This window comes from Gigantopelta aegis, chromosome 2 (assembly GCF_016097555.1).
Source record: "Gigantopelta aegis isolate Gae_Host chromosome 2, Gae_host_genome, whole genome shotgun sequence".
Lineage (NCBI taxonomy): Eukaryota > Metazoa > Mollusca > Gastropoda > Neomphalida > Peltospiridae > Gigantopelta > Gigantopelta aegis.
In genome coordinates this window covers 40,880,926-40,904,275 of record NC_054700.1, presented here as the reverse complement: position 1 = coordinate 40,904,275, position 23,350 = coordinate 40,880,926, and the positions used below count along the sequence as shown (strand labels likewise).

Sequence of the window (23,350 nt, the reverse complement as noted above, 5' to 3'; positions counted from 1 at the left end):
TCTCTCTGTCTCTCATCCTTCTTCTCTTCTCTTCTCTGTCTCTGTCTGTCTGTCTGTCTGTCTCTCTCTCTCTCTCTCTCTCTCTCTCTCTCTCTCTCTCTCTCTCTCTCTCTCTCTGTGTGTGTCTGTCTCCGTCTCTCTCTCTCTCTCTCCCCCCCCCCCCATGTGCCTATCATATTTCCCTCTCTTCCTAACCTGTTTGCCATTCATCACGTCTTTGCTGTCCTGTCTTCTTCGTAACTACTGCGTGTGTGATGATCCTAAACAAACTGTTGTTCTCCGTCTAATCCTCGAGTGTTTGTCCAGAAAATACAGACTCAGTGACAAACAACAAGTTTCAAACTCGGTGACCAGTCACTTGGTCAGTCGGTCGGTCAGCCGGTCAGATCATACGAGTAAATAATCCGGACCGCTTCTAGACCAAAAACAAAGTGCTAGTGCGCAATAATATACGGCATTCTACAACTAGAAAAAGAAGTGGGTTTTTTTTTTGTACCACATAAGATCCTGATAATACATTTTCTCCAAATCACAATAGTCAATGAGCCAGACCAAAAATTGGTACCATCTGCGGGGACAAAACAAAACTGTTGTAATTGTTTTAGTACACCCTAAGACAAAACAAAAATGCATGATGGACTTTCCAATACGATATCTTTATCTAGTTATCACACTTTTAATATTTGTTATTCAGGTGGTCAAAAACCCTGAGAAATCAGTGTTTTAAGGCCGATTTCATATGTCTAGGTTATCGGTGGGTTTTGGAAACATATGGTTTAAACCTAGGTTAAACCCTGGGTCATGTTTACTGTACATTTCACATGTCTGGTTTTCAGTAATCCTAGTTTAACACTGGGTTACAATTGTATTGCTTGTTTAAACCTGCCCTTGAGGTGGTTTTTCGCTGGGTTTGCTCAAAGTAACTTTTCTTCATGGATAATTTCGGCAGCAAAATCGTGTTTTACGTTAGTATTGCAGAGCCATGAAATGTGAACATATTTTAGAGATCATTTGAAGCCACTACAGAAACAGTGGCGTAGCCGGAGGGGGAGGGGGGGCAAAATTAGGGGTGATCAGTGGCGTACTCAATATCATTGTTTACTTGGCTGCCAGGTGCCCCCTCCCCCACCTCCCAATGCAAAATCCTGCCTACGCCACTGTACAGAAACGAATACAGGGTGGGGGTAGGGGGGTTCGAACCCCCTCCCCCTTTAGACAAGATGCCCTTTTGCCTGGGTTTTTTTTAGTATGACTGTATAATTAGATCCACCCCTTCGTGGCGAATGAAGAACAAAGCGCCTGAGATATATAGAGGATAATAAACGAGATACTAGTTATTATCAAAATTATGTCCCGAATCAAATCATTTTTAGTTGCCGCGAGCTTTAGCGAGTGACAAATGAAAAGTATTTCACTCGGGACATACATTGATAATAACTGGTACTGAGTTTGCTATTCTATTTATTACCCCAGCTATGTTTTCTCTAAACGTCTTTATTTTAGGCGCACATGCACGTGCATGTAGGCTATAGAAACAATGTAAATCACTTTACACACTGTTCTAGGTATTGCTATAACTTTGCATTTTAATCACGTTCACAGATAATTTTCAAAAACAAAATTATCGTTATTTTATTAAAAATATAAATAATGATTTGCGTTAAAATGACATTTTGTTATAAATTTAATATTAAAACAGTCGTGAACGCAAAGTCATTAAAGGGACATTCCTGAGTTTGCTGCATTGTATGATGTTTCCGACTAATTAAATATTTGTACTTATTAAACTTATACATTAAATATATTTTCTTCTTTAGAATATCATTATCTGTATATTTAATGTGTGTCTGGTCGTCTTAATATTTGTAAGAAGCCCAAACGTGTTTGTTTTCAAATCATTTCGTACCTACGAATAAATTGTATTTTAGGAAATATAATAAAATTTAACCTAGTACAAATATTATAACGATCGGTAATACGTTTAATATACAGCCACTAATATATTATGCAGAAAAATATATTTGATATGTAATTACAATCGTTAAAAAGTCTCTGTCAGTCGATAACATTTTTAAAATTGCAGCAAACTCAGGAATGTCCCTTCAAAGTACATGACGTCATTTTGTGTGTTTGCCAAATCGCGATAATGTTATATTTAGTACCGACAAAGTCATTGATTTGTAAGCGTCAAATCATCCAGTAATATTGTACGTCACAACACTGCATAATATTTCTCATTGAGAAAATACGGAAAATATTTGTCCTGTTATGAGTGGTCACTGGGGGTAATAAAGATAGTTATTTATTAAATTAGTAAAAATAAACATTTTCTTCATGGTGTATGAACTGCACGAAAACAGGAAGTACTAGTAATGAAAGTTGATCGGTTACCACCGGTATTAAAGCAATAAACGTCTATCATAGACTGCAGTCTTATAATGACATACTTTCGTGTTCGTCTCGTCTTAATAAAGGGGGAACAAGGCGGTACAGGCCCCCAGTTTTGAAAATTTGACCATACGTTATCTCAGTGCCCTCAGGCATACGCGTCCCATCTTTTGTTTTTTAATATTATGTTAGAATTAAAGGGAAATGCCAATAACAAAACGTTTATTCATATTTGCATTATTACCAACAGCTATGTAGGGTTCTGTAAGCATTTGACATGGATTATAACTAATATTGTGAGTAAAATGATGGAAATACATGGTGAAACGTTTTCAGGCCAGCTCATTTTACCAAATATGTCCACCATTTTTGACAGAATGTGAAGGTTTACTCCACATTTGGGGGGGGGGAGCTAATCCTCCATCTCGAATGCGAATGCTAATAATATACCGGTAACGAGTTTCAACTACAAAGTGATGAAGTGAAAGCTATTCCTCGCTTATGTCCCTTTCCAAATCTGCGGGTAGCCCATGTAAAAGGCGTGGTTTTGAAAACACGGGTAAAACACACACATGTGAAATACACCACGGGTGTATGCCTTGGTCAGGTTTTTCAGCATTTTACGTAAACCAATATTAAACCTAGGTTTCGATATAACCCGGTGTTTCAAAACCCAGACATATGAAATCGGCCCTAACTGTTTACTAACTCACTTATAAACCTTGTAGATCAGTACCCACAATGTTCTTTGTTATTTTTGCATTTGTCGTAAGTTCTGATTAAGGATCCGGGAGGTGTAAATTTGGTAGTTTGAAATATTCAAGATGGCTTCCAAGATGGCTGTCAAAACAGACCTGGAAACATATCCAATACTGTTACAACTATGACGAAACTGTTGATGTTCGTGACTGTGTTTTAGGTGTCAGAAGATTCATATCGAACTACTCCCAGCTAATCAAGACATTGCAATATCATTTACACCCAAGATGGCCATCACTATAGTAGTGTGTGTTCATTATCAAGAGACAGAAAATGTGAATGATAAAACCTGATTCCACAGTCTTTACCAAAACATCAGTTTTGGCCATTTAACACGGCTATATAGGCATTATAGACTTGGTTATATATAGTTATATCACTATATTTGACTAACTGTGACAATTTGTGTCAACAAACCTCGTCTCCGGTATCCGGTTATTCCGTTATACGTATATTATTACCAAAACGAGTAGTCATGTCAAATATCAACAAAAGAAAGAAAGTTTGCTTTGTTAAACGACACCACTAGAGCACACTGATTTATTAATCACCAGCTATTGGATGTCAAACATGTGGTCATTTTGACACAATCATAGAGATAAAACCCGCTACATTTTTCCATTAGTAGCAAGGGATCTTTTATATGCACCATCCCACAGGCAGGATAGCATATACCACGGCCTTTGATATACCAGTCGTGGTGTACTGGCTAGAGCGAGACTATCAACAAACGGTTGCTTCCCAGCAAAAATTATTATTTTGAATACACATCCCCCAATGTCAGGTGGCCTAACAATGCACCAACAGAAGATACATCACTTGAACACCAACATTACCCAATCGACGAAATTTGGTTAAAAAGCTGCATTGAATCAGACGATTTCAGAGGGCGCATGGAAGCGATCTAAAGTTGCGTTTGTTCACCAATCAAATGAATGAATGAATGTTTAACGACACCCCAGCACGAAAAATACATCGGCTATTGGGTGTCAAACTATGGTAATGCAAACAAATAAAGTGATGATCAACATCAATATAACAATTCAAGATTTAAATAAAAACAGTGTAAAGAACTGTGCAAAAATACAAATATCATAAATAGATACTGACTTTTACTCAAAATTTCAATTTTGTGCTGTATTGGCCATTCTCAAAGAGAATGTTACACCCCTGCACCATGGTGAGGTTACAGCACGCGCAGGGGTTCACCAATCAACGTCTGTACCACCTAAATGTAGTCTTACCTGGTGACTTACTTATTCATATCAGCATCTAAATCCCCAGGTTTAATAGGTTTAAATGCTTCATGCAAAATTAGTTCAAAATTAATTCCTGGTGAATGTTGACAAGTGCATTTCAGTTTGTATGATTAAAATTAGCTATATGTTGACATACCAATTAATACAGAGAAACGTTATTTTTATTTTTAGAAAAATACCCCCCCCCCCCCCCCCCCCCCCCCCCCCCTTTACTAAAACTCAGTTTCTGACCTTAAGTTACCCTGCAGAAAAGTCCACTATGTTGTTTTGAGATCCAGATACATACCCCTATATAAAAAAAACCCACAACATAGTTAAGATTGCTGCCCTCGGATGGCACTAATTGGCCAAATTCGGAGTCTCGGCTCTTACAACTTCTATAATGTAAAAGTTGACATCATCCAGACACTTTCAAGTTTTTCTTTCTGTCTCTGTCTACTCCCTCTCTGCACCCCCCCCCCCCCCCCGATACACACACCACCTCCTTCCTCTCTCTCTCTCTCTCTCTCTCTCTCTCTCTCTCTCTCTCTCTCTCTCTCTCTCTCTCTCTCTCTCAAATATATATTTAATTTGGATACAATTTAAAACAAACTTACACACCTTTAATTTTAAAGCGTTTTCGCTTTGGTACACAGGGTCTAACGTTTGCTTTATTTAACGACACAAATAGAACACATTGATCAATTATCGGCTATTGGATGTTAAACGTGGCAGTTTTGACATCTAATCTTCAGAGACAATTCGCTACATTTTCCAATTAGCAGTTAAGAATATTTTATATGCACGTTGGCAGATGTTACCGATATTTAAATTATCATTTACTGGTGGTAATTTTATTATGGTATATATCCAATTATCCTCTTAATGTTTAAGCACGCTATCTGGGCTGTCTGCCACGAACAGGGACTAATGGATTAATGGTTAGTGAAAAAGAAATTAGAGGGCCGGGATGGTCATCCATCTCCCCATTGGGCTGGTATCCGTACGCGTATGTAATTGTGTCTGTCAGTAGTTTATAAATACTGTATTACTGCTGGTTATCGTATGTAATTTGTCGCAAACTACAGCTACCCATCCTCCACCTTAGGACGAAAATGTACGATTTGTTGCCTTACTGTACATATAAACATAACTAAAATATGGTTTGTGCCCCCCCCCCCCCCCCCCCCTCCCAATCCCACTAAAGACTGTGGCCCCGTCACTAGCGATTGTGCGCTCCCCTACTCCCAGCCCAGATATCGTTCCTACAGGCCTGCCAACACTGCTGGAAAGAAATAAGGGAACACATAAATAGTAAATTACACCAAATACTGACTGCTACTAATACCACCATCCACAGTATCAGGAAGTTGACGGAGTTACTGACAGTCAGTCGCACAATACTGACATTATAATTATATCCCACATTACATTTCTAGTAGTGAGTTAAATTTGATCTCACATGCCACGTGTTCCCTTCTTTCTTTCCATTAATGTATAGGCATATATATATATATATATATATATATATATATATATATATATATATATATATATATATATATAATGTGTGTGTGTATGTGTGTGTATGCATGCATGCATGTATGTATGTATCTATGTATGTATTATGTATGTATGTATGTATGTATGTATGTATATACCGTTTATCTGTATTCTACACTATTTTGTTTGTGGAAATGGAGTATTATAGTCCCCACTATGCAACGGAGTGTAGACGTAATATTAACCATCAATCTATCAGGCCTATGATCAACTGCGAACTATTAGAACAAGTAGATGATTTTCACTCTTGTTGATTTCAAAGTGGCATTCATTATAATATATGTATGCAGGTGCATCAATTCTATCTGGTCAGATAACATGTCAAATGTTCTAGAACTATGATTAAAAGATTGCTAATTATTTATACATAAATCGTGGAGACAGAAATTCACCCAAGAAAACTGAATATTGGGTATGATCATAATTTCAATAATGTTATGTCCTGGACAGGCAGTCCAGACTACTGGACTGTGTCCCCAGGACAGCGTGCTTGAACCTTAATTGGATATAAGCAAGTCAAATGCCTATACCTATAAGTAAGTAAGTAGGTAAATAGGTTTCAATAATGAAACGCTACTTTTAGCTACTGAAGATAGCGTTTCATTATTTGAAACCAATACGATAGCGTTTCATTATTTGAAACCATTATGATAGCGTTTCATTATTTGACACCAATATGATAGCGTTTCATTATTTGACACCAATATGATAGCGTTTCATTATTTGAAACCAATATGATAGCGTTTCATTATTTGACACCCAATATGATAGCGTTTCATTATTTGAAGCCATTATGATGGTTCGATCACAACTGCGTCGCAAATGATATGGTAAACAAAATATCAGGATGACAAGATGGCGGATGGTTTGTTTCTCGTGAACACACGAAACCCGGCTCGCAGTGAGCAGACGACAGTGTCCTCAGACGAACCCGGCGACTGAGCAGACGTGTCCTCACCTCCACTGACATCTGCCGCGCTCCTGTCCGGAAGTCGCTTGTTGTCTTTGGCTCACTGCAAATTTAACTGAAAATCCTCTAATCATCGGAATTATGGTCAACGTTTTTTTAACAGCGCGAGGCTCGTGCCGCCCGTGAGATGGCACCAAGGGGAGATAATCACAGACAAACATATCTGTTTCAACAAATCGTCATATAAAGAGCCCGGCACGAACCAACCGTCTGCCAGAGAAAAAGTCCACAGCTTTTATTGCGCAAGCCATTAAATGATCTAGAACTTTCCACAGACGCGCACAATCCCCAGTGTGAGAAAAATATCCCGATCGACCACAGACCTGTAAATTTGGCTCCTGCAAAGCTTGCAGTAAGTCAAAAAGAGGTTACAGTGTAGCATCCCAAACAGCCATAGACGCTGCAAACTTCGTTCCTGTAAACCTGCTGTAAATCGAAGGAGGTTCACACACACTCATAGACACACAAAAATGGACCGTTCTGTCGTAGTGTTGTTGCTTGGAATCGTGGCGTGTGCGGTGGCGGTCGACTACTATTTTGACGAGAGGACCTGCCTAAAAATCCAGCCGGGCCTGTGGGTTCGGGACGAGAAGGACTGCACGGTGGCCCACCAGTGTGGGTTCGACGCCGAGGTGATCCAGTCCATCCGCTGCAACTCCAGTCAGGTGTGGTCCAAGCTGGCGTCTGCCTGCGTCTGGGAATGGGACCCCGATCGAGATGACTGCAATGGCCGACCGGCCCAACCCATCCCGAGTAAGTATTATGTTTCTGGACAATAATATTTATATTCTTATGTAAATCGTGTTGGTCTGTCTTAGGGATCGAGATGACTGCAATGGTCGGCTGGCTCATCCCATCCCGAGTAAGTAAATAATTATGTTTCTGGACAATATTTATATTCTTATGTAAATCATGTTAATCTGTCAGAGATTACTGCAATGGCCAGCCAGCTCAGCCCATTTCGAGTATTATGTTTCTGGACATTTTATTTGTACTTTAAGTCATGTAGATCGTGTTGCTCTTTCTGAAGGATCGAGATAACTGCAATGGTTGACACATCCCGAGTAAGTATTATCTTTCTGGACAATATTTATATTCTAATCTAAATCTAGTTTGTCTGTCTGAGGGATCGAGATGTCTGTAATGGCCGGCCAGTCCAACCCATCCCTAGTAAGTATTATGTTTCTGGACATTTTATAAGTATTTTTCTAAGAGTCGTATAGACGTGACTGCAATGGCCGATCAGCTCAGCCCATCCTAAGTAAGTATTATGGTTCTGGACATTATTTGTACTTTTAGAGTCACATAGATTGTGTTGGTGTGCCTGATGGATCGAGATAACTGCGACCGAGTAGTGATTGCAATGGGCGACCCATCTCGAGTAAGTGTTATGTTTCTGGACCTTATTGATACCTTGGTGTAGATCTTGTTGGTATGTCTTGATTGATCGAGATGACTGCAGCCAAGCAGTGACAGCAATGGTGGACCCATCCCGAGTAAGTGTTATGTTTCTGGACCTTATTGATACCCTGGTGTAGATCTTGTTGGTATGTCTTGATTGATCGAGATGACTGCAGCCAAGCAGTGACTGCAATGGTGGACCCATCCCCGAGTAAGTGCTATGTTTCTGGACCTTATTGATACCCTGGTGTAGATCTTGTTGGTATGTCTGATTGATCGAGATGACTGTAGCCAAGCAGTGACAGCAATGGTGGACCCATCCCGAGTAAGTGTTATGTTTCTGGACCTTATTGATACCCTGGTATAGATCTTGTTGGTATGTCTTGATTGATCGAGATGACTGCAGCCAAGCAGTGACAGCAATGGTGGACCCATCCCGAGTAAGTGTTATGTTTCTGGACCTTATTGATACCCTGGTGTAGATCTTGTTGGTATGTCTTGATTGATCGAGATGACTGCAGCCAAGCAGTGACTGCAATGGTGGACCCATCCCCGAGTAAGTGCTATGTTTCTGGACCTTATTGATACCCTGGTGTAGATCTTGTTGGTATGTCTGATTGATCGAGATGACTGTAGCCAAGCAGTGACAGCAATGGTGGACCCATCCCGAGTAAGTGTTATGTTTCTGGACCTTATTGATACCCTGGTGTAGATCTTGTTGGTATGTCTGATTGATCGACATGACTGCAGCCAAGCAATGACTGCAATGGTGGACCCATCCAGAGTAAGTGTTATGTTTCTGGACCTTATTGATATCATAGTGTAGATCCTGTTAATCTGCCAGATGCTGAATTAGAGATGGACAAAGGTCATAGTGTAGTTTGTCCGCTTAGAAATATGTTCCGTCGCACGTCATATCCAACAGTATAAGGAAGGTACTCCAGATCGTTTAATATGTCTAATTATCATATCCTTACAAAACTTATGTCATAAATTATATAAGTTAAACATCAAAAACATCAACAATGAAGTCTAAGACATCAGTCACTTTTGACATCATGAACTGTCTTGAAAACATCAAACATGAATACCATCTGACACGTTTAATAGGTTCGTAGACAATAAAATGCAATAGTCTTTTCTGACATTTGAAAATCTAAACGTAAAACAGCGCACGCTGGCAAAGCATAGCATAACTCCGTGTAGATTCGGAATGGGATTTAGTTTTTGGTTTAGTCGGTAGAGTGCTCGCTTGAGGTGCTTGCGTAGCAGGATCGAACCACCTCGGTGGATCAATTCATCTGATTGCTTGACAAAGGCCAGAGGATAAAAGCCGTGGTATGTACTTTCCTCTCTGTGCGAAAGTACATATAAAAGATCCATAGCTTGGTACTAATGTAGCGGGTTTCCTCTGAAGACTACATGTCAGAAATACCAAATGTTTCACATCCAATAGCCGATTATTAATTAATCAATGTGCTCTAGTGGTGTCGTTAAACAAAACAAACTTCTTCTTCCATGTAGATTCATCAAACACTTCTCAGGCAGCTGGATGTAAATGATGTATTATGATCACTAAACCATAAGGAGGTCTGACATCGTTCCCAGGGCGGATATACCTGAACATAAATTGGATATGGACACGCTAAATAGTAACTATCCTTCTTTCATCACCTAAAAAAAGACATTTCATTGTTAAAAATAATTACTGGACTCGGTAGTGTAGTGGTTAAGCCATCGGACATAAGGCTGGTAGGTACTGGGTTCATAGCCCGGTACCGGCTTCCACCCAGAACGAGTTTTATCGACTCAGTGGGTAGGTGTAAGACCGTTCACTAACATCTAACCTACTGTCATGGATAAATAGCCGAGGTGTGTGCCTAGGACAGCGTGCTTGAACCTTAATTTGTTATAAGCACAAAAATAAGTTTGGATGAATGAATACATATACGTATATTAACAATTTAAAGACATACGAATGGCTTCTCCTAGTTGATGAATGTCGACATAGCCATACCACGGTAATTAACCGTCTACATGCCATCGATACGGCGGAATGACCAGGATACCACGGTAATTAACCGTCTACATGCCATCGATACGGCGGAATGACCAGGATACCACGGTAATTAACCGTCTACATGCCATCGATACGGCGGAATGACCAGGATACGACAGTAATTAACCGTCTACATGCCATCGATACGGCGGAATGACCAGGATACGACAGTAATTAACCGTCTACATGCCATCGATACGGCGGAATGACCAGGATACGACAGTAATTAACCGTCTACATGCCATCGATACGGCGGAATGACCAGGATACGACAGTAATTAACCGTCTACATGCCATCGATACGGCGGAATGACCAAGATAACTATCTCTGGGCAGGGCCGTAGGGGGGGGGGGGGGGCATCTGAGTAGTTAATTGTCTAAAACTCCCTAAACGGATAAGAAGAAATTTTATTTAAGTTTCTATAATGTTTCCCCTTGCCCCCCCCCCCCCCCCCCTCTCGGCTAGCTACGGCCCTGCTGGGTACGGACCCTTAGGGTTTGTGGATCCAACAGCCTAATAGTAGCTGAATTTATTGAAACATTTCTAGTTTTTCTCCATCGCCCGAGTTTGACTAGCTTTACACCTTTACACAAAGGCCGTGGTATGTGTTATCCTGTCTGTGGGATGGTGCATATAAAAGATCCCTTGCTGCTTATCGAAAAGAGTAGCCCATGAAGTGGCGACAGCGGGTTTCCTCTCTCAATATCTGCGTGGTCCTTAATCATATGTCTGACGCTATATAACCGTAAATAAAATGTGTTGAGTGCGTCGTTAAATAAAACATTTCCTTCCTTTTGAAGGAAGCATACTACGGAAACGTATAAAGGCTAGGTTGTTATTATTATTAAATCACTCTATTTTTTTCTGTAACTTAAAAATGTTCGACTTCTAAACAGTCTGATAACAGGGAAACCCGGAAAATGTAACATAGTAGACATGATATTTACGTTTGATATATAGTTTTAAGAATTAATCCATCCAAACCATATGTGCATACAAACTATTTATGTTATTTATTTAAAATTTATTTATTATTCCATATTCACCATTCTTTCATCCAACCGTCAGTCCATTCATTTGTGTTCTTTCGTTCCTCTATTTATTTATTAAATTTTATTAACTTATTAATTAATTAATTAATTTATTTATTTTCTTCTTTTCAAGATGACCCCCGTTGTGTTAAAAAGACTGGTAACAACATAGACCCGGAGGACTGCTCCAAATTCGTGTCGTGTACTAACGGAACCATGGTGGCGGTACAACGCTGCGGCGATGGAACATTGTACATGCCCCGGAACAACTCGTGCGAATACGCGCATATGGTTGTGCATGAATGCGGGTCAAGACGAGTCCCGGACACTATCGTTATCAGTAAGTAGAGTTATTACGTCATAGAAACAACGCACATGACGCAGTCGTCATGCAATCAGGTTATTTACGTCTGATAGGAACTTGGGTCTCCACGAGTACTCGGGCCGATTCTAGCAAGGACTCGACTACCCATAGCCAACAAGTGAGACAATGTAGAGCGTTAATTTCATCAGTAACTAATCAGTAATACAAGTTACACAATAATTATATGATCATGTGCTAGTTTTTCTCCTTAATCTGGCCGTAGGCTCTATGTCCGTCACAATACTGAACGTATCAACCTGCTTCTAAATGCAATATGCCCTACAATGGCATGATTTGGCTTGAATGGTCAGTGCTGAAATTAAGATGCATATTGTTATTTTACTTTATTCTTTAGTCTCATTATCATCTAGTGTCGGGTACTGGGGTCCGAGTCGAGTTTGACCCTCGAGTACTAGAGTTCCAATATTTTAGTCTCGTGGAGGCTCTAGTAGGAACTGGGTTCATATCTGTGGATAATGGGCTTATAGACGCTTTAATTTCCAGACTCACTGTTTCAGCAATCTCCAGACGTTAGTTTCACATGCTGATATATTTTGTATGGGCATGACTTTTGCTTTATGATAGCTTTGCGTATAAATATGGCCTCGTGCTGTATAAAACTTTAGTCTTTAAAGGCATGCCAATGTCAGTGCCATAAACACTTCGCGCAACATTTTATTCATCAATATAGATGCCCATATAAAACGCATTCCTAGTTGATATATCCATTAAAGTTAAAGGCCTTTAATAGTAAGTTCATTAAATTTATTGTTATAAAATATTTCCGTAACATTCTGTTCTAAATAAATATCCCTGCATCCATTACGTTTACTAATGAAAGATACGCCAATTATACTCATACCAATGGGTCCCAAGTGATAATATACGTTCAAAACGCAATAGTATCAGATACGTCCTTTACACCCACTTATAATGTATGTCTGTTATATTCAGTGCATACGATATGTTTTGAGAATCACTAATAATAAGTATGCCCTGTACATTCAGTCCAAATAGATATACGTATCACATTCGGTACCAATAAGTAAGTTCTTGTATTCAGTTTTGTGTTTTCGTATTGCAAACCGGCCTCGGTGGCGTCGTGGTTAGGCCATCGGTCTACAGGCTGGTAGGTACTGGGTTCGGATCCCAGTCGAGGCATGGGATTTTTAATCCAGATACCGACTCCAAACCCCGAGTGAGTGCTCCGCAAGGCTCAATGGGTAGGTGTAAACCACTTGCACCGACCAGTGATCCATAACTGGTTCAACAAAAGCCATGGTGTGTGCTATCCTGCCTGTAGGAAGCTCAAATAAAAGATCCGTTGCTGCCTGTCGTAAAAGAGTAGCCTATGTGGCTAAAAAAACCAGTGTCGGAATGATCATATGTTTGACGTCCAATAGCCGATGATAAGATTTAAAAAAATCAATGTGCTCTGGTGGCGTCGTTAAATAAAACAAACTTTACTTTTTTCGTATTGCAATAGTCATCTTTTATGATCATAAAGACAATACAACTGTTATTACTGAATCTTTGTTATTAAACATGGCTCTGTCCAAACGTACCTTAGATATTCTGGCACAGAAATCGTTTCATGAATGTCATGATGTTCAAGGACTCCTGAGGGCATTTCAGAATATTCATGCTAGATATTTGGATGCTACATCTACTAAATACGATGCATCACTGACTAAAATGATGATATGGCTGATGCAATTCCATATTCTGAACTTGTGCATATATTTCATCTCTGGTTACAATTTAAAAAATAATTTCATCGTTTTAGATGAAGTAACGAACTTGACAGCTGTGTTGGCAGTACTCATGACGGGTGCCATCTGTGGGGCAGGATATATTCAACTTTCAGCGTTGACACTATTTCATGAGTGCATGTCATCACAGCTACATTTAATTCCAATGAGCTCTGCCCTGTGTTAGTTTTAATTTAGTACACTAGTCTGAGTGGCAGTCCTCTTTGAGTGGCGCAGGGATGTATTGTCCAGTAAAGAATCTGCACAGCAGTGGCTGTTCTCTTATATACGAGACACTAGAGATTCATGGAATCAACTACTTTTTTGCCAAATATCTATTCGACTGCATTGTGCAGAGATACGGTTTTGAATTATATTCACAGGTTGAAATTTAGTAATTAAAATATTATTAAAATCCAGTCAATTGTTACATCTGTATTACATTGGTAATCATGGCTCTGTTCCTTTTGATTCTGTCACTGGTGAAGTTTTCATATGTCAAAATTTCCAAATGTTTGACAGCCAATAGCCGACGATGAATAAATCAATGTGCTCCAGTGGTGTTGTTAAACAAAACAAAAACTTTGACTTTTTAACTGATGAACAGTTAAAGTTTATTTTGTTTGACGACACCACTAGAGCACATTAATTAATTAATCAAAAGCTATTGGATGTCAAACAAATGGTAATTCTGACACGTAGTCATCAGAGGAAACTCACAACGTTTTTTCTAATGCAGCAAGGGATAAGTTTGTTGGAAATTTATTAATTGATACTGCTTGTACTGAACCTTAGTTCATCGATGTATTTGTATTGAATGCTTGTACTGCAACTTAGACATTATCTGTGTATGTATTTCAGGAGAAGAAGACCCCCTGTGTCGCCACGAAGGTCAAACAGCCGACCCTGAGAGCTGCATTCATTTTATTATTTGTCAAAATGGCCGACGTGTCCAGAGAATTCAATGTCCATATGGAACAGCCTTTTCCAGGGCTAAGGGTGACTGTGACTGGCAGACGAATGTAGACTGTGACCAAAGAGTTCTGTAACAAAATATTTCATTGGTTGTGTTCACATCACGTGATGATTTTCTGCTGTCTCATTTGAATGTGATTTTAAGAAGTTGTACATAACTAGAAGTGGTGACTCGTCGAGAACAACAGATTTTCTCCTATTTTAATTTTTATGCTTTTGGTATTTTAATCGCATGTTACAAATATTTTCCCACTTGGGGTCGCCGTTTTATGATATTCAGTAAATGTTCGGATCTTTTTACTATCGTCTTTCTTTCAAGTTAACTATTATTATTATTATTTTATTTTTTTTGTGGGTTTTTTATTTGGGTTAGATCAAAGTGACTTTTTTTCATCCACTATCCCTCAGAACATTTTTTTTTTTGTTAAATAAGAAAACAAATGCCGGGATATATTTGAAGTATTCATACCACTCCAGCTATATAATTGGTTTTAGATTTCTATTTTTACGTTTCAGTTTATTTCTGACTATGATATAAAATATTTTTGTTCATTGCTCATAGTTTTGTTGTTTTGTCTGTTAGTAATTTAACAATTCCTATTTGGTGTCATGTAAAATGTTAACAACATCGTGACAATATATTTATGGATTGGGGGGGGGGGGGGGGGGGGGGGGGTGCTTTTTGGAAAGGGTATTATCTGTAACATCTAATCACGGCGTAAATACAGTAATGATACAATATAACCCCAGTATTTTCTGATACACTGTACGGTGATACCCAAGAAAATGCAATTTATAAGGAACATCTATCCGAAGAAGTTTGTACTCAGGCAAATAACCAGTAGCTGAAATTACCAAAAAGAACATCAAATATATATTATTTCAGAGTTGTTGTTACAAACTTTTCATTCGACATAATGGCCTATATAATTAGGAGATAACCATATGGAGTTTTTAGATTTGCGGGCGTTATTGTCTATTTGATCCCGCAAATGTCATTTTTGACCGCATGCGTTAGTTTTTGTGGCTAAATGACCTGCTCCCAATCTCATATCTATCTCCGCAAATAGTACAATGTGTCCACCAACTGGGATCGTTCCTAGACCGACCGTGAATCAGGCGAGCGCTAAATACCATCGGGTTACATACCGCCCTCCTGAAAGTGAGAAGGAAAGGAAAACTCTATCTTGGGTAACATGCCCAAAAATAGTCTCTGTCTACAATTATCCATGTTTGATGCAACATCAGATGGCATCGATGAGTAACTAAAATCATTGCACATTTAATATAAATTTTTTTTTAATTAAAACTATATAATGACAAAGGGGGTTAGGATACCCCCTCCCATAAAAAAGAAAGAAAAAGAAACAAGAGAACAATGAGGAAGGAAGGAAATGTATTTAACGACGCACTCAACACATTTTATTTACGGTTATATAGCGTCGGACATATAGTCAAGGACCACACACATATTGAGGAAGGAAACCCGCTGTTGCCGCTTCATGGGCTACTCTTTTCGATTAGCAGCAAGGGATTTTTTTATATGCACCATCCCACAGACAGAATAACACATACCATGGCCTTTGATATACCAGTCGTGGTGCACTTGCTGGAGCGAGAAATATCCCAATGGGCCCACCGACGGGGATCGATCCCAGACCGACCGCGCATCAAGCGAACGCTTTACCACTGGGTTACGTCCCGTCCTGGTTATTGGATGTAAATCTAAAGGTAATTCTGCCACATCAGCAACACAACCACTAGAGCACATGATTTATTAATAATTGGGTACTGGATGCCAAATATTTAGAAATTTGCACATGTAGTCTTCGGACCGGCCTCGGTGGCGTCGTGGTTAGGCCATCGGTCTACAGATTGGTAGGTACTGGGTTCGGATCCCAGTCGAGGCATGGGATTTTTAAATCCAGATACAGATTCCAAGGCTCAATGGGTAGGTGTAAACCACTTGCACCGACCAGTGATCCATAACTGGTTCAACAAAGGCCATGGTAAACTTTGTGCTATCCTGCCTGTGGGAAGCGCAAATAAAAGACCCCTTGCTGCCTGTCTAAAAACAGTGTCAGAATGACCATATGTCTGACGTCCAATAGCCGATGATAAGATAAAAAATCAATGTGCTCTAGTGGCGTCGTTAAATAAAACAAACTTTACTTTGTAGTCTTCAGAGAATAAATGATACACAACTCCATTAGCAGCAAGGGATTTTTATATGCCCTTTCCCACAGACATGACAGCACATACCTGTCTTTGATATACCAGTTGTGGGGTACTAGTCGGGATGGGGAAAATGTAATCAGAGAATGCAGTGGCGGATCCAGCGTGAAATCGAGCAGGGGCCACAACGAGGCTGTGAAGTTGGCGATAAAGAAGGGGGGGGGGGGGTCATATTGTCGTAACTGGCGGGGACGGGTGCAGGATTGTTTTTAAGGTAGTGGGTGCAAGGCTTAAAAGGGACATCTAACAAGTATTATTTGTATAGTAATCACCCATAAAAATATTAAGCTCATCATGGTTTTCCGTTAAAAACAAATAAATGCAAAATTTTAATTTGCAAAAAACTGGATTTTTCTGGACACTTCGATTTTTGAGGGATGCCCCTCCAACATCACCCTCTTGGATATACGCTTGCAGTCTTCAGGAGTAGTTATTATGCTTCAATTGATGCAACAAACTGAACTGAACTGAATTAACCTAGCGAACATTCCTTGTATTCTTTATTAATATGTATTGGCGTAGTGGGGGTGGGGGTGGGGGGTGGGGCATGGGGGAAATACCGCCAATCACCCCCATCCACCATATTTTAAATGTACCTGTCGCCCCATAGCACAACTTGACAGTGTCGGTTTCTCCTCCCAATGTGCATGCCCCTCCACACAGTGGCGTAGCGAAGGTGAGGAAGACATTCAAAACTTTTTTTCTTACTGTATTAAATTTTTATAAAATCACCCACTCCAATATAAAATCCTGACTACGCCAGGACCTCCACAATATAAAATATTGTTTACGCCGATGCCTACGCACGCCACCTCCTATTCCATCGGTCCTGATAAAGAAACAATTTAAAAAATGACTTACCTCTATTGATATATCCGCCCAACATGTGCAGGAAATATTGCAACAGAACAGCACGATCGTTAGATGTCACCATTAGGTAGCATTAGATCTCCACACTGATATTTCATATTTATACACATTTATAACAAATATGATTATAAATGTCAAACAGCGACCTTTTCACACACTTCTGAAGTAAACTATATTCAGACGAATGTGCGTACTATCGCTTTGACATCAATAAGCATATTAAAAGCATTGTTGACGTCACGTCAAAGGAATTGGATGTTGACGTCTTTATGGCAAAATTAGATAACATCGGTGGCCTGCCACCTGACTCGGGATGTAGGGGGGGGGGGGGGGGGGGGGGGGGGGGGGGGGGGGGGGTGTTCAAAGAAGAGGTCATGGAGAGGAGAAGGAAATCTTTTATTTAACGACGTACTCAACACATTTATTTACGGTTATATGGCGTCAGACATATGGTTAAGGTCCACATAGATACTGAGAGGAAACCCGCTGTCGCCACTACTCTTTTCGATTAGCAGCAAGGGATCTTTTATATGCACCATCCCACAGACAGGATAACACATACCACAGCCTTTAATATACCAGTCGTGGTGCACCTGCTGGGTCACGGAGGGGACCTCTCTTGGATCCACACTGGGAATGGGTCCATCAATGGGATTCGATTCAACAATTAAAACATCTCCGGTATGGGCTCTTCCGACTGATCTACATACCTCGATTAACGTGTGCCTATATTTGATGCATCTCATCTTTCAAATACATATTCAACACCTGTTTATCCAATATACCTGTGACACAATTCTTCCTTCTTTACCTCACATTAACAATTTGCATGAAACTAGTCTACTTTTATCACAGAAGTCTTGACCATAAGGCATGAGACAGTGGGGACGTGGACAACTTCTCCATCAGGGCTGAAGCAAATCAAATTCGGACAACGGATATTTGGACAAAATGAGCTTGCCTGAAACCGTTTCACCATGCATTCCCATCATTGTATCCATAATATTAGTTCATATCCATGTACAAATGTGTAGTGATTCGTTTTCAACCCTATACAGCTGTTCGGCAGAAATGGTAATATGAATAAATGTTGTCCAGGACTTTTTCATTTAATTTGGCAAAACCTCCGCCTGCCCCCACCCACAATCCACCCTACAAAAATGGGAGCCTGTATGCACAAGTGATCTACTGTCACTTGTATAGCAGCAACACCAGGACGTAGCCCAGTGGTAAAGCGCTCGCTTGATCCGTGGTCGGTCTAGGATCGATCCCTGTCGATGGGCCCATTTCTCGTTCCAGCCAGTGCACCACGACTGGTATGTCAAAGGTTGTTGTATGTGCTATTCTGTCTGTAGGATTGTGCATATCAAAGATCCCTTGCTGCTAATCGAAAAAGAGTAGCCCATGCCCATGAAGTGGTGACTGCGGGTTTCCTCTCTATATCTGTGTGGTCAATAACCGTATGTCCAATGCCATATAACTGTAAATAAAATGTGTTACGTGTATCGTTAAATAAAACATTTCCTTCCTTCCTGATACGACAGTGGCTAACGTTAACATTTTCGTGGTCAACCTGTCGATTTTTTTGCAAGGGTACTGTAAAGGGACAGAACTCAATATAACCAGTGTCGTACTGGCCTCGGTCTACAGGCTGGTAGGTACTGGGTTCGGATCCCAGTCGAGGCATGGGATTTTTAATCCAGATACCGACTCCAAACCCTGAGTGAGTGCTCCGCAAGGCTCAATGGGTAGGTGTAAACCACTTGCACAGAGCAGTGATCCATAACTGGTTCAACAAAGGCCATGGTTTGTGCTATCCTGTCTGTGGGAAGCGCAAATAAAAGATCCCTTGCTGCTAATCGGAAGAGTAGCCCATGTAGTGGCGACAGCGGGTTTCCTCTCAAAATATGTGTAGTCCTTAACCATATGTCTGACGCCATATAACCGTAAATAAAATGTGTTGAGTGTGTCGTTAAATAAAACATTTCTTTCTTTGTGTCGTCTGATGTAAGTTTTTCCAAAAAAGCTCCGCTTAGTCTGATATGAGTTTTTCTAAGTGTGTACCTGGTTCTCCCACCATGAATTGGGAAGAATGTAGGTGCACATACTGGCATTAAAATAGTTACAATAAACATTCACTGACCAGGTTTTCAAAGCATATGCCTTTTCTGTTTTGCATAAACATGTTTTATCATAAATTCAATTAGTTACAAGTAGAATGACCAGAAACACATTGAATTTTCCAAAATTGATAATTTAAGCAAGAAGTTGTCAGTAATACCATATACAACTTCAAGGTAACAATGCTGCAATAGCTACTGTTAGTGCTTTTGGTGTTTCTGTTATGCCTCCATCCCCTCAACAATTACAAAACAAGGGTAATAACTCATAACAAACTCATTACAACATTAAGGAAGGACATGTTTTATTTAACGACGTACTCAACACATTTTATTTACGGTTACCGTATATGTCGTCAGACATATCGTTAAGGACCACACAGATATTGAGGGAGGAAACCTGCTGTCACCATTTCATGCGCTACTCTTTTCGATAAGCAGCAAGAGATCTTTTATATGCACCATCCCATAGACAGGCTAGCACATACCATGGCATTTGATGTAACAGTCGTGGTGCATTGGCCTGAGCGAGAAATAGCCCAATGGGCCCACCAATTGATCCCAAACCAACAGCACATCAAGCGAGTGCTTTACCACCGAGCTACATCTCGCCCCTCATTACAACATTAAAGTTGAAAAGAATGGTTTAGTTGAACTACATCTCAATAGAGAATAACACACGAGTGGCCATTAGATACCATTTATCTCACGAGTTGTTTTATAATGTATCTGACGAGCGGAAGTCAAAATCGAGAATGACACCCCATACCCATACGTTTTGACTACAGACATCCTAGTAAAGAACGTACAGGTCTGTTTATCAACACACCAAACACATTCCATAGTTTGCACGTGCATCACGCAGTTGCCCCGTACACGTGCATGGGGTGTCATTCTCGATTTTGACAATTTCCAGAAAGGTCCATTAATCACGGTGAAACATTATTTCTGTCAATCTTTTTCATTCTGTTGATCTTACAGTTGATATTGTTTTGTTTTTAGTCATTTTTATTGTTTGAATTTGTGATTTAGTGATTAAAAAAACGTCAACTTTCAAATTTCACTTCTGACCCCAATGGTTCTTCAAGATCTTTGGTGGTCATAAAACCTACTGTAATACTGAACTACCGGTTGTAGTGTTAGCCCAAATAATTCACTATTATTATATAACCATTCCCCACAGTTAATATACCTTACAATTTTGGCAATTGTAAATTCTTATTAGAGCTCCCCTACTTTTTTTTGAAGAGTATATATATATACAGTAAAGTACTTTTAGAACGATTGTAAAGTCCCGATTTTCCCCCCTATACATTAGTAATAAATTTTAATGTATAGAACGAACTATGTATAGCGAATTAACTGTTAAAACAAACCAATTTTTTTTTATCAAAATTGTGAATTTCAGTGTAAATTAGTGCATATACAGCAAACCGATCATAATTGTTTTGTATCTTATTTGTATCTTATCAATCAGTAGCATTAACGGCAATGCATTAAAAATGACTATACACACATGTACTGATAAGATCAGTCAGATAACGTATGCATGGATTTATGTAGTCGATTGGCATCAATTAAGGAGGTAGTGTATTAAACAATTAATGGTATGATCTCACTTCTCTGTCATTGTACAGAACAGAACTTTATTACACTCAGGCCATTATGCAACGGCGTAAGAGGAACATACATATTCTGATTTTGACAAGATGGTTAACAGGACATAAATAATAGGAATACACTGCTTCCAAAACGACTGCACTGATAAGTCCAATCAGATAACATCCACTTGTTGTTACCTAGTAGATTGGTAACAATTAAGGGATTAATACAGTGAGCAATTGACCATCTGTTCTCACTTCACTATTATTGTGTGCTTGTTTAAGTGCCGGTATCCACATACGACTGACACATGAAACTCACAATACAGTCATTGCAATTAGCATTAAATACCCGGATATTTTGTTTTGAAGATAGGTAACACAAATGTTATCAAATGTTGAACAGTATTTGGTAGATGTGCAATCATGATGGACATGATAACACTGTTTTCCAAAGTAAAGTTGATGTAGCTATGCCTGCGTTTCTTTCGACTGTCTACATCACTACAGCCCTGCAGGCTATGAGACCATTGCTCACTAAGCAGACAAAAATAAGCAACTTTGTTTCAAAATGTGACCGACTGAACACTCATTTGATTTCAACATGCTTTATCTATATGCATATTTGCTTCTGTTGGTGATAATAAATGAAATATTAAAAAAAAACATCACACTAATTCTTGTGTTTATGGTGTTTAAATTTAAAAAATCCAAAATGGCCGACTTCCTGAATGAAAACGGCTCACATACACATACATATATATATATGCCCCCCAACACACACTTTTTTGCACTTTCCTACACCACTGTAGTTGTGGATCACTGGCAGGCATGGTGAGGCCAGTGAAGGACTCCACAGTAAAATACTTGCCAAGTAATGGACAAAGGAACTTAGGATTATATGTGGTTTGTCTAAATCACTCGACTTCCACCAGCTGGTATTAAACAATCTTTTTGAGAGAATTGCTAAAGCAAATCTTCCCTTCTGGGCCCCAACAAATATCTGCATCTCCTAAGTCCAAGGGCCATAACTCTGTCAAAAATAGGTAAAAAGTAAAGTAAAGCCACTAGAGCACATTGCTTTTTTTTATCTTATCATCAGCTATTGGACGTCAAATATATGGTCATTCTGAAACCGTTTTTTAGAGGAAACCTGCTGTTGCCACATAGGCTCCCCTTTTACAACAGGCAGCAAGGGATCTTTTATTTGCACTTCCCACAGGCAGGATAGCACAAACCATGGCCTTTGTTGAATCAATTATGGATCACTGGTCGGTGCAAGTGGTTTACACCTACCCACTGAGCCTTGCGGAGCACTCACTCAGGGTCTGGAGTCGGTATCTAGATTAAAAATCCCATTCCTCGACTGGGATTCAAACCCAGTACTTATCAGCCTGTAGACCGATGGCCTAACCACAACGTCACCGAGGCCGGTCTGTCAAAAATAGGTAAAGCCATACACAAAATGTAATATTAATATCTTGAAAGTAAAGTTTGTTTTTATTTAACGACGCCACTAGAGCACATTGATTTTTTTATCTTATCATCGGCTATTGGACGTCAAACATATGGTCATTCTGACACTGTTTTTAGAGGAAACCCGCTGTCGCCACATAGGCTACTCTTTTTACGACAGGCAGCAAGGGATCTTTTATTTGCGCTTCCCACAGGCAGGATAGCACAAACCATGGCCTTTGATGAACCAGTTATGGATCACTGGTCGGTGCAAGTGGTTTACACCTACCCATTGAGCCTTGCGGAGCACTCACTCAGGGTTTGGAGTCGGTATCTGGATTAAAAATCCCATGCTTCGACTGGGATCCAAACACAGTAAATACCAGCCTGTAGACCGATGGCCTGCCACGACGCCACCGAGGCCGGTCTATTAATATCTTGAGGTATTATGAAAACTATATGTGGGACAGGCGGAATGACAAGACGGACGGATGGAGTCAAAACCTATAGTCCCCTCCAGTTGGACTGATAGGGAACTAGTAACATAATTCATAAACAGATGGACTGAA

The 23,350-nt window shown here is 39.8% G+C and overlaps 1 protein-coding gene across 1 annotated transcript; it reads left to right on the top strand.

The window, feature by feature from the left end:
• Positions 1 to 7,388: 7,388 nt before the first annotated feature.
• Positions 7,389 to 15,055, top strand: LOC121388568. The gene is made up of 3 exons (XM_041519956.1): positions 7,389 to 7,671; positions 11,544 to 11,750; positions 14,387 to 15,055. The coding sequence occupies exons 1-3, from the start codon at positions 7,389 to 7,391 to the stop codon at positions 14,572 to 14,574; spliced, it is 678 nt and encodes a 225-aa protein (XP_041375890.1). The 3' UTR covers positions 14,575 to 15,055.
• Positions 15,056 to 23,350: the final 8,295 nt, after the last annotated feature.

Bases quoted from the DNA above. Each gene is read 5' to 3' on its own strand.
- LOC121388568 (XM_041519956.1), top strand. From the start codon at position 7,389: ATGGACCGTTCTGTCGTAGTGTTGTTGCTTGGAATCGTGGCGTGTGCG. The intron at 7,672-11,543 runs GTAAGTATTATG...CTTCTTTTCAAG, and splicing joins ACCGGCCCAACCCATCCCGA to ATGACCCCCGTTGTGTTAAA. The intron at 11,751-14,386 runs GTAAGTAGAGTT...TATGTATTTCAG, and splicing joins CCCGGACACTATCGTTATCA to GAGAAGAAGACCCCCTGTGT.